The 18,686-nt window shown below is 61.9% G+C and overlaps 2 protein-coding genes across 8 annotated transcripts in view; both read left to right on the top strand.

The window, feature by feature from the left end:
- MAP2K5 (mitogen-activated protein kinase kinase 5) overlaps window positions 1-3,317 on the top strand; it is a 141,443-nt gene extending 138,126 nt beyond the window's left edge. For all 7 annotated transcript variants that reach the window (XM_054213674.1, XM_054213670.1, XM_054213672.1 and 4 more), the window contains one exon: window positions 2,950-3,317. In XM_054213674.1, coding sequence (XP_054069649.1) covers window positions 2,950-3,054 — 105 coding nt within the window. In that variant the 3' untranslated portion in view covers window positions 3,055-3,317. The remainder of the gene's footprint in view (window positions 1-2,949) is intronic.
- A 10,111-nt stretch (window positions 3,318-13,428) lies between these two features.
- On the top strand, window positions 13,429-17,465 carry SKOR1 (SKI family transcriptional corepressor 1). The gene is given in 10 exon segments (XM_054214867.1): window positions 13,429-14,343; window positions 14,345-14,512; window positions 14,514-15,401; window positions 15,495-15,591; window positions 16,010-16,117; window positions 16,224-16,295; window positions 16,517-16,591; window positions 16,667-16,741; window positions 17,183-17,248; window positions 17,368-17,465. Coding segments are annotated over 10 exon segments (2,562 nt in total).
- Window positions 17,466-18,686: the final 1,221 nt, after the last annotated feature.

Below are 18,686 nucleotides of genomic sequence, written 5' to 3'. Positions count from 1 at the left end.
ATGAATGGATGGGAAAAAGTTTCATTTAAGCACTTCCAAAGTAAGGTCTGTTTCACCGCTGAGAGATTAAGCCACTAAATGTCCTGACTGGTGTAGCTGTGTCTGCCACCGCCTCACAGCTCTTTGTTAGCCCACAGGCAGTCTTACCTCTCCTTTTTTCCTGGCTTTCGGGGTCTTTCCCTCACCTTTTTTAACAACATCCTTTGCTCTTTATACACCTTTGCTCTTAATATACCTGTTGTCTCAAGTCTGTGGGCTGTATCGCTTCAACTCTCATGAGTTTAATTGTGGGAATTAGTCCTTTGAGATGAATGGAAATGAGAACTGGCTCCTGACAGCTATTGATGAGTTCGCCTTTACGTGTCCGTTATCTCTGTCTTGCCTCTTACTGTGGTGTTCCTCCATCTTCATGGTGAAGGAGCCACATTTGCAGTTTTTCCCCACCAGGAGAGTATAGCAGAAATTGCAATGGGAGAGGAAATAAAGGCTAAGTAACATGCCAGCTCGGTGGGCTGGCTGCAGGGACCTGTAGCTGCCCGTCTGGGGGCCCTACTGGCATGGAGATTGCTCTGTGGTGGTTTCCTCCTGTGAACTTTAAATACAAGGTGGCAGAGCTTATCGGCACCTCCCTTAATCCAGGCAGCAGAGCGGCATCGTCTTTCCTGCCTCTGGACCAGGACCCTTTTCAAGCTGAGATGTTGGATGCCAGAAAGTTGCTGAGATTGAGGAAAGGTTTGGGCCAGGCTCTGCTCCATGTGCGCAGGCTCGGGTCGCCATGGCTCTTGCATTGCCCCTTCCTTGCGTTGCCTTTCCCAAAAGCCTGTGGAGGTGCAGGCAGCGTCCCACAGCTGCCTGCATGGAGAGGGAAAGCTGCTGTTCTGCCAGGTCCTGGGGCCGTGGCTGGCTGGGGCCCGCGCAGCGGAGGAACTCGGGCCCAGGGCTGTTTGGCAGCTTTCACGGCACCTGAAGCCAATGTGGTGAAATAAAGCACTTGGGATGTTTGTAGCGCTTCATGGCAGAGTCTGTGTGTCATGTTCTCCTGGCGGTGGACCTCTTGCTCAACTAAGTCACTCCACCAGAGCGTTTCTTCTGTCTTTCCTCTACAAGGTTAACTGGGAAAGCAGCTGAGCTGGTCCCAGTAAGATCTGAAGAAGAGCTCTCCGCATCTCAGACTTCTCCCTAAAAAGTTCTACCTGAGATTCCAGCCATCCCAAAGAGTTGAAGCAACAGCACCTCACGCTTCCTCCATAATTCTTGTAGATAATGGCATATTTTATTCCTGTGGCTCCTGTGTTTGCTGGCCCTGGCCCCGCAGAGTGTTTTATCGCTCCGAGCTGATGCTGCGAGGATTTATTGTGCTCTGTTTAGCCCGGTGCTGCTTCCTTGTTCCGCTCGGTGCCGTCCTAACCCAGCCGACAGCCAGGCTTCCCGGGCCCCGCGTCCAACCCGTGCTCGCTCTCCGTGGGCCGATTGCCGTGGCTCACCGCTGCGGCTGGCGGCGGGTTGCGCGCCGGTAGCTCCCACATGTACGTCACCCTCCCGAAAGGCTCCCCGGCAGATCTGCTTCGACTCCTTTCAGGCGTTGTTTTGCAAGAGCTCTGAAGTTTAGTGTTGCAAAAACTGAGCTGCTTTTGAGTGATTTGGAGTAGAGGTTTTCATCATCTGTGATGGTTTCTCCTGGCGATTGCTTTCTTTCAGTCATTTATGTAATTGCGGTACTTGGTTTCCTGTGGATTTTTATACTTCATTTGAGATTCATCTGAAGATGGCATGTTCCCATCTCTAGGAATGTGGCCAGATTGAGACATGAGCTGCCTAAGCTGGCTGCTGAAATTGCAGCCCATATTTTTGTTTCATCCTGAGATGCCGTTCTGATTTGCCGAGGTGTCTAAAGACACGGTCCTCCAGTGCCTGCAGTAGACGTATAATTCATGACCGAGAATATTTTGTAGTTATCTCTCTTTCCATCATACTTAATTCCAACAGTAGCTTCTCATGAAGGCCTGTTCCAGTTATACTTAGGTGATATTTTCATTTCTGTATCAGCTGATCCCTCCAAATGACAGGTAACTAGCACGTATGTGCATGAACAAATAAATGCCTCTCCGTGTGGATGCGGTGAGCGCTGCCGAGCCTGGCACCTGGTCCTGCTGCACCTACAGGCAGGGAGCTCGGCGACCAAGCAACACAAGGAATTCAACACTTGCAGGGATATTGGTATTTTCCTAGGTAATTTGAAGAACTCTCCATTTAAGGGATTCCTGTACACAGGGTGAGGCATAAAGTTTCCACCCATCGAAGTCAAGGACACAAAAGTAAGTGAATGTGGAGCTCGTACAGCTGCGGGTTTCCACGTGCCCAGTGGCACCGTTCAGTCTCTGCCCCACAAATGAAGGAGTTCGGGTTGTGCACGCAGCCTGCCCTTCCGCTTTGCTTTCGACACAGGAGAGCGTTAGGTTAATGCCTGCGAAAGCAGCGCGCGAGGGGGCTGTTAAAGAGAGAAACTTCAAAATTAACAGATCCCAGAGCTTTGCAAGCAGACTTAGTGGCTTTGGCAGAATATCGTTTTACCAAAACACCATGTAGAAGTCGAGCAGCCTGGCAGGCCATCCTAGAAAGGAGCTGGTTCAAAACACAGTAAGTTAATCGAACATTAAAAAAAATACATCAGTATTTCCAAGGAGTGCTAGGCTAAGGCCTCAGGAAAGAGTCCGGGTTCCCCCAGCCCTCCCTTCTCTGTATAAACAATGTACGTGGATAATACGGATCCAAGAGAAAGTTCACTGGTTTGAATCACTGGTTTATTGCGTTTTTATGACTGTAACCACAGGATGTTCCAATGTATTTTTAAAAAAAAAAAAAAGAAAAAAAAAAAAAACCGAACCTTTTTGGGTTTTCACTGCAAGGGTTGTGTTTGTCTTGGCTAACTCTGCCTATCCCGCTCTCCAGGGCCACCCGTTCATCGTCCAGTACAACGATGGGAACGCAGAAGTCGTGTCCATGTGGGTGTGCAGGATGCTTGAGGAGCGGCGATCGACCCAAGGACCGCAGTGAGCTGGACCGGCCCCGCAGCGGCGCGCGAGACGGCAGCTCGTCCTGGACCAGCAGCACCAGCCCCGCGCTTCGGACTCTCGGTCTCTCTGGATCGTATTTTACTAAAAAAGTATTTTCTAGAAGCATCAACGAAATCTTTCAGGGTAGTTGGTGCTGCCTTTCCCTTACCGCCACATTAAGGAATTTTCTTCCCACATTTCTTTTGATGCTGAGCAATTTAATGTCCTCAGATTATCTTCAGTTAAACTGTACACAGCCTTAAAGCAAGTATTTTATATCTGTATTTTTTTGTTACTGAATGTATTGTATATTTCCGGGCTCCAGAGTATTTTTTAACTGTTAGTCTTTTGCTCTTGTACGAATGACACGCTGAGTGTTCAGAGGATTTGGTAGGGAGTTGGTGGCTGGCTTTGAGCGCAGACATCCACAAAATGCTTGTTTTACGTGTAAAATGAAAGCGAACAAACAAACAAGAAGCGTCTGGAGTTGCCCATCCTGCGAGGAGGTGAGGGGTTGCCCTTCCGGAGTAAAAGCATGGCAGGTAGATGAGCATCGCGCCATGAAATGAGGGGCAGAGCCTCTCTGCTCCCGGCGGCTGGGCTTTGCTGGGAGGACCAAGCAGGAGAGACGGCACAAGGCGCTGGTGTGCGCAGAGCATCCGTGCGCAGGCACTGCGGGCTCCTCCCAAAATGCAGAGCGGTTTTTACCGAGGTGGAAAGAGGTGAGGTGAAAGAGGACGGTGCTCTCCTAAACAGGGAGCAGGGATGCTGCTGGGTGGACACCAGCTGGAGCTGGCAGCCCAGAGCCGTGCACGGCCCAGGCGGGCTGTTGGCCTCTGGATGCGGAGGGAGAGCAACAAGAGTTTGCCAATGGCAGCGGCGCAGAGGGTGGGAGGTTCTGCCCGTGCCACGCGAGGAAGCTGAGGGCCATGGCAGAGGTGTTGTCCCTCTAAAGGACGTCACAGGCTCACACAGCATCCCACGAGCTCATGGGGCAAGAGACCCTGCGCGGGGGGCCCACGCCATGCTGTGTCACTGGCCCTCGTGGCCAGGGAACGGGCTGCAGGGTTTTACTTGTTATCACAGCAGTTCGTGGCTTGCTTGGGAGCATCTTGCCTTTCTCAGCTCTGCCTTGGTCACTTATTTTCTCACGTTGGAGTCGCTGCACGATGGGGGCAGCTGGGTCAAGCAAAGGCTCCCAGGTTTGCTGTTACCGTAAAGGGAAGAAGAACGATGGCAACGTCTCTGCTGTGTATCTGTTACTCCTGCAATTTCGCTGTGTGTTTCCACAACAGACCGACACAGATTTAATCAGTCCTTGTGACAGGATGCTTATTAAAAAATAAAAAAACAAACGAACCACAGAAGAGAGGAGGACCGTGACAGGCAGAGTTGGGGTGTGTGACTTGGGTGGGGGAGGAGGTTGGGGCTTTTGTTTTTGCATTAGAAATAAACTTTTGCTAAAAAAAACCAAAACAAAACAAAACAAAACTCTGGTAGTTTATTATATACTGGCAGCTTTAAAAAAATACCTCAATTCGTTGAAAAATTCTTCCTGAACCACTGCAAATCCTAAATGTTACTCTGGAAGCAGCCTGGAAAAGACTTTTGTTTCCTTCCTTGGAGGGATCGTTTGTCTTCTTTTGAAGTATAGAGGTTGCAGGCATGAACTTATAGACTAAAGTTTGTCTTAATTGCTCTGATGTCACAACCTCCCTGGCAGATAACAGTACAATGAATGAGTCAACGGCCCCCATACCTTCAGGTCCTTTTTTCTAAAGTGAGACAAATTTCTTCCCTGTGAGCCAACCAGACTCGGGCAGCTCTTCCATTTATTTATCTCTAACGGTTTGCATTCGCTTTCTCTGGATAAAAAGTCTCTCCCTCGGATTTAGTTAAAAAGTCAGTAAAACCAAGGCTTTTCCTCTCGCTTTTCCTGGCAGGGAGGTCGGGAGGGGAAGACGTCACCCTGAAAATCTGTGCGGGATGCCAGCTGATGGGAACGTGAAAAATCTCCTGGCTACCAGGCTGACAGTGTTATAATTCACTGGCACGCGTATTAACCTTGCTGTCTTCATCAGTATACTTAATCAATCCTGCAATCATGGAGGAGGTTTGGGGCCTCTCATCTTTCCTTCCCCAAGTCCTTGAATTTGGTGCAGCGAGGGGGACGGCAGGAGTGGCCGGGGCTCTGCTCGGCGGCACTGCTTCTGCCCCGCTCCGTTCCCAGTTTAACGCTGGTTTTGGGGGGGATTAGGGGCGGGATGGGAGAGCGGAGCGGGCAGGTTGGGGAACGCATCTTCGGCACGGCCAGCCTTGCTGCCAGCCCCAGGGCCGAGCAGCAGCGAGGTCGAGCTCCTGAACTGCCACCTCCTGCCCTGGACGTGGTGTCCGAGGTCCGGACCCACAGCCCAGTCTGCGTTGCTGCAGGGAGGCTACTGGGGTGTCCCCCCCCGGGCCCAGCACCTCGCTCACCCCGTCCAACGCACATCTTAGCCCGGCTTTGCACGCGCGTGTGCAAATCCCCGGAGCCCGCAGAACCCAGTTGAAGCAATTCATCCCGCTTCTTGCCACCATCAGCACCAAGGGGCAAAAGTTAGCGGAAGAGGGGGGAAGGCAATAAAATTGGGCCAGGATCTGGGCAGATTTAGCTCTGCTGGGTGCCCCCACCCAGGGCAAGCAGCTCCCCGGCCGGTTCACACCCAGCCCCGGCTCCTCTCCCATGCCGACCCCATGTCTGTGCCATGCGGGAGCCGGGGTGCGCCTGGCATGGGGCACCCCAAAGCGGTGCAAGGTCCCCCCCCAAACCCATCCGAAGGGATCCCCGGGGGTGCAGCCCTGCGAGCGGCATGGCAAAGGGGGGGCTGCAGTGCTGCGTTGGAGCGAAGGGAATCCTGCCTCGGTGCAGGCAGAGGTGACTTTGAGATCACCAAGACACGAGAAACGCGCCGCTGCGAGCCCAGCCCCGGGTCTGCCGCCAGCCTTGCGTGTCACATCATCCTGTCCCCGAAACGCGCTCCGGGGATGGGGAACGAAGAGGCAGGGAGATTTTCCCAGCTGGCAGGGAGGGCTGGAAGCGCTGGGTGCTGTGGAAGGGCTCAGCGGTGCCGCTCTCCGCGCTGCGCTGGCGCCGGGGCTGCCTGCGGACGTCCATCCCTCTCTCCTCCTTCCTGCTGCAACTTTTTGGAGTCTGAATCAAGGCATTTCTTGGCTTGCAGAAAATGCAGCATCATTATACCCTGCAGGTGGGTCCTGCTCAGAAGACAGCGTGAGGGAGGGGGTCATAACAAACACATTAATTCAGCAGTGGATGTTATAGATGTGCTGAGTGCCCCCCCCCATCTCCCCCAGTCCCACTCCTCATCCCACCAGCTCATTTAGGGACTCCACCTGCGGCCCCACACCCGTCTCGCCGCCCCGTCTCCTCTCCCTGTAACCCCAGTCACGGTGGCACCGACGGACTCCATCTCCCTGGCATGTAGGTGGGAGCGCGCAGGCTCTGGGAAAAACTGGGTATGCCCCATCTGCCAAAACTTCCAATATTTTCAGTTTTTCTCTGCCTGTGATCCTTGCCAGGCAAAGCCCATCCTGCGAGAAGAGCCTGGGATAGTTCGCCTTTAAACGCAGCACGGAATTAGAAATTGTTTTGTTTCTTGTATCCCGTGGCCAAACACGTCCTGCTGTCAGCTTTCCAAAGGCAAAGCGTCAGTCTTTGTTTTCCGAATAACAGCCTGAAAAGCCGTGTGTGTGCGCATGTGTCTGTCCGTGTGTGTGTGCATGTGTCTGTCCGCACGCGTACAACGGGCAAGGAAGCCAGAAACGGGGAATTGCAGCGGGCTGTGGCTTCGAGGGTTGCGAGGAGTCCCCGACCCGTCCGCCTGCCTGGCCGTACATCCGTGGAGCAGGGACGGCAGCGGCCAGCGACGGGATAATGTTAATAACGGAGCGATCACTAGGAGCAGGTCTTAGGAGCTGCATTGGATCCCTTTGACATCAGAGAGCATAAGCAGACTGAAGGACTGACTCTGGGAGCGGTGTATGCGTTTTCCTGCCTCGCGGAGCTTCGTGGTCCTGCAGGGAAAGTTTACCTGGAGGCATCAGCGGAAAAGGGATGGACTGCAGCGAGCCCCCCCCTAGGATGCGTGTGGGCAATATCTGAAGCAAAACCTAGGAATTTGGGTCTTTGCTGGGGAAAAAAATAAAATCCCTTGTCCTGCAGGGAGCAAAATCCGCTGGGAGCCCACAACAGGGACCGCTGTGTGGTGACGGAGGGGCTTTAGCTGCGGGTGGGGAGGGAGGCAATGCCACCGGGGCAGCACGCGCCTCGCTCGGCTTTCGGCCTCCCACTGCGCCACCGCTGCCCAGCGCTGCCTCCAGGCAGGACAGCCCAGGGGGGCCATCGGCATCCAGCCCCACGGAAGATGCATGTGGGACCCCCCCCAGGGAGCCTGCAGCCTCAGCCGGTGAGGAAGACGAGGGAGGAGAGGACCGCAAGAGCCCCAAGCCAGGGCTCTGCTCTGCAGGGGGGCTCCCCAGGGCAGAGAGAGGAGCCCTCGGTGGCTGCTCCCCACAGTGCAGGGGGCCAGGGGACACAGAAACACCCTCGGCTGCTTCGGGCAGTGAACAGGAGCAGAAAATCCTTCACCTTTGCAAGGGTTTGAAGCAGGCGGCACCCGCGCTGCTCCCTGCGAAGGGTTCCGAAACTGCTCAGACTCTTGGAGGCAAAGCATCTGCGTGCAGAGCCTCTTCCTCCAGCTCCCATTAAGACGTGCAGCCGGCAGAGATAAACACACAAGAGACCCAACACCATCCCAGCAGACCCGACCTCGCTCAGCTGCCAGGAGTTGGTCCATTCAGGCCTCAGTGCACCCACGGGGCTGAGTTAAACACATCACAGGTGACCCCAGCTCTGTGAGAGCTGCAGAAGAACAAGCTGTGGCCTCTCAGCTTCTCCGGAGGGTGCTCAGGAGACCCTCCTCAGCTGTGTGGGGTTATTTGTGGGTGAATCCTGCCCCATGCAGCCTGGTCCTTGCCCCACTGCTGTCCTGTGGCTGCCCTCTGCCCTGCGGAGACCTGGGCAGAAGCCAGCCCAAGCCCCAGATGCTACAACTTGGTGGCCATGGTGTCCCTGCAGTGGGAGCCAGGCCCCGGGGAGCAGAGGAGCCCTTCGGTGGGGAGAAGGAGCCGCAGCCCATTGCATGATGGTGAGGCCCCCAGCTATCGCAGTTATTTTAGGATAATCTGTCTTCAGCCTTCCCCGGGGCACCCCTCAGGCTGGGTGGGCTCACAGGCGTCGAGGGGCACAAACACGGAGGGATGGGGGGACCGTCCCCTGAACTTACTGGCCTCATCCTGCCCCCCCGGCTCACCAGTATTGCACCATCAGGCTGCCCAGCCTGCTCTGGCAAAGCCTAATAGGGGAAAAAATTTTAAAAAATCTCTAGCTGTATTAAAGTATTTTGGTCACATTGAATAAAAAGAAGGCTGGGCTGGGCTTTAAGAGAAGAAAAGCTCAGAGGTCTGTGCCTTTCCCTGCGGGAGGCTGCAGCGGGAGCGCTGCGGTGCGGCTGCCGAGGAGCTGCGCTGACCCGGGGCTGCTTTACCTTCGGTGCAGAGAACAGCCATAAACTACAAGTGTGCACTAAGGACAGGATTTATAGATTGAGCCTTACCGGCTCCTGGAGCAGCCGCTGCTTCGCCGGTACCCCACTGCGGCTGCTCTCGCTGCTGAGTCCTGCAGCGAAAGTTCAAGGTTTATAAGTAGCCGGTCAGGCCGGGAGATGTTTAATGGCAAATGGATGTCTGGGGCTTTTACAGGCAGGAGGAGGAAAACTTCTCTGCAGCCAAGACAGAGCTGCCGGCCAGGCCCCGTGCAGGTGAGTGTGACTCCGTCCTGGGGGGCTGCGGTGCCCGGCCGTCCCCAGCACGGCACGGCCTGGCAGGGCAAAGGTAGAGTTAATTGCTGCCCTCGGCTCATCCCGCTCCATCTCCGCAAAGGCGCTGGTTTAACCTAATCAATAAAGTCGTGTCTATCGATCTGGTACGTTGCGTTCCTCCGCAGCCACTCCAGCAGAGGGAAATTAGGCAGATTTAGAGCCAGCAGGGACGGCGCGGGGAGGGCTTGGGTGGCCAGAAAGGTGAGGGGCAGCACTGCCAAGGGGAGGGTAGGGGGTCGGGGACAACGAGGTGGCAGCAGCTGGGGGGAGGGTTGGACAGTGGCGGAGCTGAGGCACATCCAGGGGTGCACGTTGGGGAGGGACAGGGCGAGTGCGAGGGTGCGCTGGGGGAGCACAGTGGGATCGGTGGAGTGCACAGAAGGGGGGCGGCGTGATGGGAGAGCCGGGGTGCGTAGATGGGGGGCGCACGGTGGGAGAGCCGGGGTGCATAGCTGGGGGGCGCACGGTGGGAGCGCACAGTGGGAGCGTATTGGGGTGGGGGGCAGACGTGCACAGCCAGGGCATTTGGGAAGGGCCCCGGGGCGCACCGAGAGGCCCCCACCGCCTCCCCGGGGGTCGCACGGCAGGTCCCGATCCTCGCCCCCCCCCCCCCCCCACCGCGGCCGCTGCCCGTCCCCGCCCGCCCTCCGCGGGCGCTCAGCACGGCGGGTCAGGCGGAGTGTGCCCGGCCTGCAGAGAGCCGCCGCCCGCTCCCTTTGTCGATGTCCAGTAATTAAAATGTCACCGTTTAATTTTCAGGCCTCTCGGAGCAATCTTTTCCTAATAAAGAGTCTAATCGAAACGCTCCTTCCCCCCGCCGCCTCCCCGGGAAGGGCCGCGGAAGAGGCAGTAAAGGCGCAGAGCCGCTGCGGATCGATAGAGAGAAGCCCGGATTGATCGGCCTCTAAAATTAAATTTATTGGGGTCATGGTTTTATATGGTGCTGATACAACTGTTAAATGGGGAACATTCATTTCCAATAGGAGGCGTTTATTAAACTTCCACTGAATTAGACCGCCGTGATTTATGTGGCAATCTCGGCACAGCCCTCCAGGAGAGAGGGGCCTTTCGCCGCCGTCCCCGCGTGATTATTTATTTATACACCCGTGACACGGCTTCCTAAGTTTTAACCTAAATTATCCGTCGGCCTCGCCTGCCAGCGGCACCGGCCCGGAGGGTGGCGGGGGGGGGGGTGTCCCGTCGGGGCGCACCGCCCTGCCCGCCGCCTCCCCGGCGGCCGCGGCTCCTCCGCGCCCCTTCCGCGGCCGCGCACCCCGACCCGCTCGGCGGCCCCCGGAGGGGCTCCCGGGGCGGCGGCGGATCCCGCAAACGTCCCGGCTCTCGCGTGCGGCGATCGTTGAGCGTTAATTAGAAATTCATTACAATTAAAAGCCGCGCGCACACGCCTTAATTACATCTGATTTTTAATTCCGAATCCGTGTTTACACAGTAAGCGAGACGTACCTCCTGATTATCCCCAATACTCTTTATACTGTACTAATTATGTAAATTAAACCTAATTAACTGACAAAAACTGCAGTCAATTCAACTGTTAAAAGATACGGCGGCTGCGAGGAGCGGGGCGCCGGCGGGGAGAGCGGCCGGAGCGGCGGGGCCGGTCCCAGTCCGGGTCCCCGTCCCCGCCCCAGGGCTCCGCGCTGCCGCACCGCCGTCGGGGCGAGCCGCGGGCCGGCTCCGCCGCTCCGGGCTCCGGAGAAGCTCTGCGGGCACCGGGGCAGCCGCACGGCCCGGGGAAGGGCACGGCGGAGGGGGACGGGGAAGAACCGCATCCTCTCGGAATCCCCCCCCCCCACACACACACCCCCCCCCCCGACGTGCCGCCGCGGGAGCGGGGGGTCCCGGCTCGGTCCGCGCCGCTGCCGCTGCCTCGCAGCCCGGCGTGGCCTCGCAGACGGTTCCGCAGCCGCTGCGGGTATTTAAGGCCGTGGAATCACCCCGAAACCCGGCGGCGAGAAGGGCAAGCGGGGCTTGGCCCCACAGCGGGTGCGTCTCACCGCGCTCCTGCGTCCGCTGAGCTGGAGGATGAGGCGGGGGTGGGGGAGAGATAAATAATTAAAAGGCGAGGAATAATTACCGGCTCGGGTTGCGATCATCGCGGGAAGGCCGCGCCGCAAGGCCCGGCCGACAGCACCCGGTCGGCGTCCCCCCCTCACTCCCCGACAACCCACCCACGACGGGACGTCCCGGGGGGAGCCGCGGCCGCTTTCCCGAGAGGACCGGGCCCCGGTTCAACCGCAGCGGCCCGGGGAGCGCGGAGGAGGTGGGTGGCTCCGCACCTGCGTTTCGCTCCGCGCCGGCTCCGCCGCATCCTCCCGGCGCTGCTGGTGATGGCGGGGAAAGAGGTGTGGGGGGGGTGAAGGTGGTGGTGGTGGGGGGGGATACACAAAAGTGATAGCTGGGGGCGATCCGCGCCGTTATTAACTTCTGTTTGATCAGTGTAATTGCGCCGATCGCGGCCGGACGCGATGATTAATTACAGTTTAATTAACGTGGCCGTGACGAGCGCCGCATGCGGGAACCCAACCAGGGCAGGGACACGGCTACGGGTCCCCGCCGCGCCGGCAGGACCGGCGGACACCGGAGCGGGGGGGGGACCCCCCCGCTCCGGTGTCCGCCGGTCCTGCCGGCGCGGCGGGGGCCTCCGTGGGGAACGAAAAAACACGGGCGCGCCCCCCCCCGCCCTCGCCTCCCGGGGATTTCGTTGCCGCCCCGATGTCCCCCCCCCTGCCCCGCCTCACCCCCGGCACCGCTCCCGCATCCGCGCCCCGCCGGCGGAGCGGGCGCCCCGGTGAGGGGGGTGTGTGTGTGTGTGTGGCGGGGGGTGCGCGGTAGCGGCGCATCCCCGATTTCGATGGGCCCCCTCCGCCATCCCCCCCGGGCTCCTCTTTTCGTTGCCGCCTTCTCCCCACGCAAACTTTCAACGAGCATCGCTCCCCCCCCAGGGATGCCCGCACAGCGGGAGGTGGGGGGGGAGGCGCGGAGCGGCGCGGAGCCCCGCGCAGGTGCGGCCCGGGGCTTATCCCCGCTCTTACCTCGGGCAGCCCGGGCGGGTCCCCGCTCGGTGGCGGCCCCCCACACCCCCCCCCCCCCCCCGCTTCCCTCCCTCCCTCCCCGTTCCGCCGTGCCTTAAAGCCGCGCCGTGATTGACTGGAGCGCATCGGTGATTGACGGCCGCGGGGTCCCGGAGGCAGTTAATGTAAATATGCTGGTGCTAAGTGGGTGTGTCTTCCCGTTATTTTAGCTGTCACCGGATCAATGTGCAGCGTCTCCAAGTACGGATCCGGATCCTCCCTCGGTGGCGCGGCTGGTCACTCGCTCTTGTTGCATCTCGCCCGGGCGGACGCGGCGGCGGCGGCGGGGCGGGCGGCGGCCCCGAGGCGTCGGTGAAGGGCGCGCCGCTGCCCGCCCGCCCCGCGCCCCGGCGGCTGCCCGCGGGAAAGGGCTCGGTGGGGACGGGCCCCCCCCCCGCCCTCAACCCCGGCTGATGGCGGCCCCAGCGCCGGGCTGCGGCCCCTAGCCCCGAGGAGAGCCTGCACGTCCAGCCGGGCTCCACGGAGCGGTAAGTGGGAGCGGATGGAGGGGATGGGGATGCGGGGGGGGCCGCGGAAATCGGGGCGCGTTTTCGGGAGACGCTCCCCGTTATTTCGTGTAATTACCACGGAAGCGGCTTACCGCCGTGAGCCCTCCCCGCTAAGCCAATTTGCCCGGCTCGCTGCTGCCCTTCTGCTGCTACGTGCTGCGGGACCTGCCCGCCCCGGCCCCTAATCCGCCCGTTCCTAATCGCCTGCCGGAGACACGACAAAGGGGCTCCCGGCCAGCCGCGCCCGCCGCCCCGCTCCGCCCGCCCGCGGGCACCGAGCGGCAAGTTTCGGCCCGCCCGGCCCGGCCCGGGGCTCGCCCCCCCGCGGCCCTGCCGCCGCGGGACGCGCCGGTCGCATCCTCCGGCGCGTTTCGTTGGAGCCCGCCCGGGGCTCGCCGCAACGGGCGACCGGGCACGGCTCGGCGAGCCGGCACAAAGGGAAGGGACGCGACACCTCCCGGGGACCCGGGGCTGGAGTGTGGGGTGACACCCCCCCTCCGGGACGCCCTTGCCCCGGGCGGCCGCTGTCGCCGAGCTCCCGGGGCCGCCCGGCCGCGTGTCCGCGCCCGGCGGCGGATGCGGCGGGGTTCGGTACCGGCGGCCGCGGCGCGGGGGATGCGCTACGGCTCCGCCAGACCCCTCCGGCCGGGCCGCCCGCGGCGGGGAGGGTCCTGCGGCAGCTCCCGGGGGGCTCCGGGCAGGGCCCGGCAGCGCCGAGCGGGACCGGCCGGGGCTCCGGGAGCGGTGGGCCGGGCGCGGCGGCGGCGGCGGGGCCCCGGGAGTGCTTCTAACCCGCGCCTTTCTCCGATTTTGTTTTGCAGGGGCGTTTTGGGGGGGAATGGAGGCGATCGCCAGTCAGATGGGAAATGGGAGAGATGCAAGCTCCTCCCCAAATTCAAAGCAAGAGCTGCAGCCGTACCAGGGCTCCAATACCCTCAAGCCCAACCAAGTGGGTGAGACCTCTCTGTACGGCGTGCCCATCGTGTCCCTGGTCATCGACGGGCAGGAGCGGCTGTGCCTGGCGCAGATCTCCAACACGCTGCTCAAGAACTACAGCTACAATGAGATCCACAACCGGCGGGTGGCCCTGGGCATCACCTGCGTGCAGTGCACGCCGGTGCAGCTGGAGATCCTGCGGCGGGCCGGGGCCATGCCCATCTCCTCCCGCCGCTGCGGCATGATCACCAAGCGGGAGGCGGAGCGGCTCTGCAAGTCCTTCCTGGGCGAGCACAAGCCGCCCAAGCTGCCCGAGAACTTCGCCTTCGACGTGGTGCACGAGTGCGCCTGGGGCTCCCGGGGCAGCTTCATCCCGGCCCGCTACAACAGCTCCCGCGCCAAGTGCATCAAGTGCAGCTACTGCAGCATGTACTTCTCCCCCAACAAGTTCATTTTCCACTCCCACCGCACCCCGGACTCCAAGTACACCCAGCCCGACGCCGCCAACTTCAACTCCTGGCGCCGCCACCTCAAGCTCAGCGACAAGACGGCCACCGAGGAGCTGTCGCACGCCTGGGAGGATGTCAAGGCCATGTTCAACGGCGGCACCCGCAAGCGGACCTTCTCCCTGCAAGGGGCGGCCGCCGGCGGGCCCGGCGCCGGTTCCCCGGCCGCCAAGGCCGCCTTGCACCCGCCGCCGCCCGCCGGCCCCGAGCTGGCCCCGGCGCACAAGAGCCTGCGCTGCAGCGGGCAGGAGCCGGCGGGCGATCGCGGGGCGCTGGGGCTACCGGCGGCGCACGGCGGGGCGGCGGGGGGCCCACGGCGGGGCGGGCGGGGTGCGCAGCTACCCGGTGATCCCGGTGCCCAGCAAGGGCTTCGGGATGCTGCAGAAGCTGCCGCCGCCGCTCTTCCCTCACCCCTACGGCTTCCCCGCCGCCGCTTTCGGACTCTGCCCCAAAAAGCAGGAGGACGCGCTGGGCGGCGCGGGGGGGCGGCGAGGCGGGCAAGGGCGGCGCGCTGCCCCCCGGCATGTTTTGGGGACCCCCGCACCCCCACCCGCACCAACCGGCCCAGCCGCCCCACCAGCCCGGAGCCGCCAAGGACACCGGCGTCTACCCCTCCTTCCCCGTCTTCTGGCCGGCCGCCGGCAGCCTGCCCGTGCCCCCCTACCCGGCGCAGAGCCAGGCCAAGGCGGCGGCCACCGCCGTGGTGGTGGCGGCGGCGGCGGCGGCAGCGGCGGCGGCGGCCGAACCGCCGGGTTTGTCGGGCCGGCACGGCGAGCTGGAGGGCTCGGAGCCGTCGGGCAGCGGGAGGAGCAGCGCTACCCCCCAGGAGGGCGCCGGGGCGGAGGCCGAGCGCTGCCCCAGCGCGCTGTCGCGGGCGGCGGGCGAGGAGGAGCGCTCCGGGGACGAAGCGCTGCTCCCCCCGCTGCCCCTGCCCAGGAAGGGCAGCTACCTCTCCGCCTTCCGCCCGGTCGTGAAGGACGCCGAGAGCATCGCCAAGCTCTACGGCACCCGGGAGGCGTACGGCGGCGCGGGCCCCCGCGGCCCCGGCTACCTCTCCCCGGACTTCCTCAGCGAGGGCAGCTCCAGCTACCGCTCGCTCTCCCCCGGGGGGGACACGGCCGAGGAGCCCGAGGTGGACGTGGAGTCCAACCGCTTCCCGGAGGACGAGGAGGATGACGCCGCCGCCGCCGCCCCCCCCGAGGGACGGGAGCCGCCGCCGCCCCGGCTGCTGGCCGGGACCGAGGAGCCGCCGCCGCCGCCCGCCGGGGCCGACGGGCCCGAGGAGAAGGCGGGCGAGCCGGCGGCGGAGGAGGGCGGCCAGCCGCCCGACGGCAGCCCCGAGCGGAGCAGCAGCAGAGGCGCCTACGAGGTACGGGGCGTGGGGGGAACTCTGCCCTCGGGGGTGACCGCGGGGCCGGCCCCGGGGCCCCCGCTGCCGCCGCCCTGACTCCCTCTTTTGTAGGTGTACGCGCCGGACAGGGGGGAGCACCTGCAGCCCCTGAAGACCGCCGCCTCCCTGGGAGCCCCGGCCGCCTACTTGTGCACCCCCGAGGCGAAGGGTAAAGGGGGCCGGGGGGCGGGAGGCCGGTGCGCATGGATGGCGCGGCCCCGGGCGCCGCTCCCGCCGGCTGCTCAGCCCCGGGGGGACAACGGGGCCGCCGTTTTCGTTTGGGGGATTTCGGGAGAAAAGAGAGCGCAAACGGTTTCCGGATGGGGGCCGGGGCTGGGCCCTCCCCGGGCCCGGGGATGCCGCCGTCGGCCGGGGCCGGGGCCGGTGCGGCGGGGATGGGCTGGCGGGGCCGCACAAGGCACGGCGGGGCAAAGCTCCTGCCAGCAAGCTACTTTCCAATAGCAAAGCGATTAGGATGTCCGCTAAGAAGGTTTTAACGAGGGCTTTGTCCGTAATTATGTAATTAAGGATATATCAGGACCATACTTTCATTGCTTATGGTTGAAAATCGGTTTATTACCTTTAAGAGCAAGATAAAGAAGACAATCACTCCGCGGCAGAGGATTTAGAGACCAGAAAATCCTATCAGGACCAAAGGAATGTCTCGCATCCCAGCCCTGTAAATACCGACAGAGGTAAGCACCGGTCCGCGCTCCGCCGCGGCCCCTCCGCGGGGCGATGCGCGGTCGGCGGAGCCCCCCGCGGCGGGGCTGACGGCCCTCTGCCCCCCCGGCCCCGCAGGAGAGGACGGCCTCGGCATGGATGTCGCCGGGACGCAGCTGGTGGAAAAGGACATCGAAAATTTGGCCCGAGGTGAGGCGGGGGCGCGTCCCGCGGCGGGGTGGGGGGCTGCGGGGGCGGGGAGGGCTGTCGGGACCCCCCGGCCTCTCTCCGCGGCTCGAGGTATTTGTGTTTTCTGCAGGAGTGATTAACTCCTGTGATTAATGTAACGTAATGCGATTAGCGGCGCGCTGAGCCGCCTCCATATGGAAAAGTGCGGGGTCCCCTCAACCCCGCCATGTATTTTTAAACAGACGAGTTACAAAAACTGGTCCTGGAGCAAATGGAGTTGCGGAAAAAGCTGGAGAGGGACTTCCAGAGCCTGAAAGGTACCGCCGATCCCCGCCCCCCCCCCGCCGCCGCGCCCCGGCCGGGGAGCGGTGCTGACCCCCCTGTCCCCGCAGATAACTTCCAGGACCAGATGAAGCGGGAGCTGGCGTATCGGGAGGAGATGGTGCAGCAGCTGCAGATCGTCCGAGGTACGGCCCGGCCGAGGCCATCCCGCAATTATTCCTTTTATTTTTTATCTCCTTTTTGTCTCTCTCCTTTCTTTTTCTTTCCTTTTTCTCTTTTTTCTTTCTCTCTCTCTGTTTTTTTTCTTTTTTTTTTTTTTTAATCGATATCCCTTCGTGCACCCGTCTCGGGATTTCGAGCCGCCCCGCAAAAACGGCTGCGAGGCATCATTACACGGGAGCGAATGAACCTTCCCTCTCGCAGGAATTTCCACCCGGGCTAAATTAAAAAGCGAGGCGTAAAATTACCTGGGAAGCCGTGCCTGGCTTTGCGCGCATCCCTCCCCGTATTCCCTCCCCCCGCAACCCGCGCTGCCCTTCGGACCAGCGCATCCTCGACGGGGCGGCCGCGCTCCCGTCCCGTTCCCCACCCCCGCGGCGCGTTGTGATGCTCTCCCCCCATCCCAGATACGCTGTGCAACGAGCTGGACCAGGAGAGGAAAGCGCGCTACGCCATCCAGCAGAAATTGAAAGGTACCGGGGCAGGACGGGGGGGGGGCACAGACGTCTAAGAGGGGCCGACACCCTGCCTCTCCCCGCCTTTCCCCGCGTTGGGGGGGGGGGCCGGGGGTGACGGCTCTGTCGCTTTGCAGAGGCCCACGACGCGCTGCATCACTTCTCCTGCAAAATGTTGACCCCGCGGCACTGCACGGGGAACTGCTCCTTCAAGCCGCCGCTGCTGCCCCAGTGAGCGCCCCCCCCAACCCCCCGGAACCCCCCCCCCCCCACCCCGGACCCCGAAGCCATGCGGGCAGAGCCCACACAAGCCATTTCCACGAGGAGACACTTGTACATAGAGGACTCGGAGCCCGTCTTTCCTCGGACTGGCAATACGGCGGGGAGCGGCCCCGGGCCGGCCGGAGGGGGAGCCGGGCCCCCCCCCCTGCGCCCCGCGCCCCCTAGGGCCCCCCCGCTCCGCCTCTCCCATCCCTCCCTGTGTGTCCGCTTCTTCATCCCTTGTCCAGACTGGAAACAAAAGTGGCTATGTGCAATGGATATAAATGTACTGTGATTCTCTTGGTACAGTATTTGTTGGATTTTTATTTATTTATGATGTATATTTATTCCCCCCCCCCGCCCCCTCCCTCGGGCCCCCTCCTCCCTCACCATCCCATTGTAAATTCATGGATGTAACGGCACTTTAACGGGCGGTCCGCGACTCCGGAGGCAGAACAACGCTCGCCCGCTCTGGGGAGAGACCCCTCTGTACGTGATTTTGGTTCTTTAATAAAAACCGACTTTAAGAAGCCGCCTGGTGCGTGGGGCTGGCCCGGGTTGCGGGGGCCCCACCCCGGGCACGCCGCGGGAGGGGCTCGCACGGCCCCCCCGGGCTCGGGGCGGGCCGACACCGGGTGCCGCAGCCGGGGGGGGGCCGCCCGCTCCCCTGCGAAGTTTCCCTTTCCCCCTCCTCCTCCGCGCCGCAGCCGGGAGCTCATTAATGCCCATTTATATGCTCGTTTCACACATGAAAGTATTACATTAATGAGCTCTGAGAGCGGGTGTGGAGGTGCTCGCACACCTATTAGCCCTAAATACCTGGTTTCAACCCAGGATTAACCTAGCACGACATCTCGGCGGGGCTGGGACCGGGGAGGGGGGGATGCACCTTGCGACCGGGGTCCTGGGGCGCTGCGGGGGCGGGAGGGACGGGGGGGAGTCACATGTCGCCCCGCGGTCCTGCAGCATCACCGGGGCTGCCGGGGCCGGCGGGATGCTCCTTGCCGCGGGGGCCGGGAGAACCCCGGGGCCGTGATGCACTCGGGGGAGGGGTGGGGTCTACGCGTTGCCCATCCCGGCGATGCCCGCGGGGCTGCTGCGGTGCGAGCCGTTTTACCGGGAGTTCCGCAGCGCGGATCTGTCGTAATTAGTTTCTGGGACTCTCATTAAGCGGAGCAGCGGCGGTTCCGCGGCC

Source organism: Rissa tridactyla, chromosome 9, assembly GCF_028500815.1.
Source record: "Rissa tridactyla isolate bRisTri1 chromosome 9, bRisTri1.patW.cur.20221130, whole genome shotgun sequence".
Taxonomy (NCBI): Eukaryota; Metazoa; Chordata; class Aves; order Charadriiformes; family Laridae; genus Rissa; species Rissa tridactyla.
Note: the sequence above shows the minus strand (reverse complement) of the source record. Positions and strands in the feature narration are given on the sequence as shown.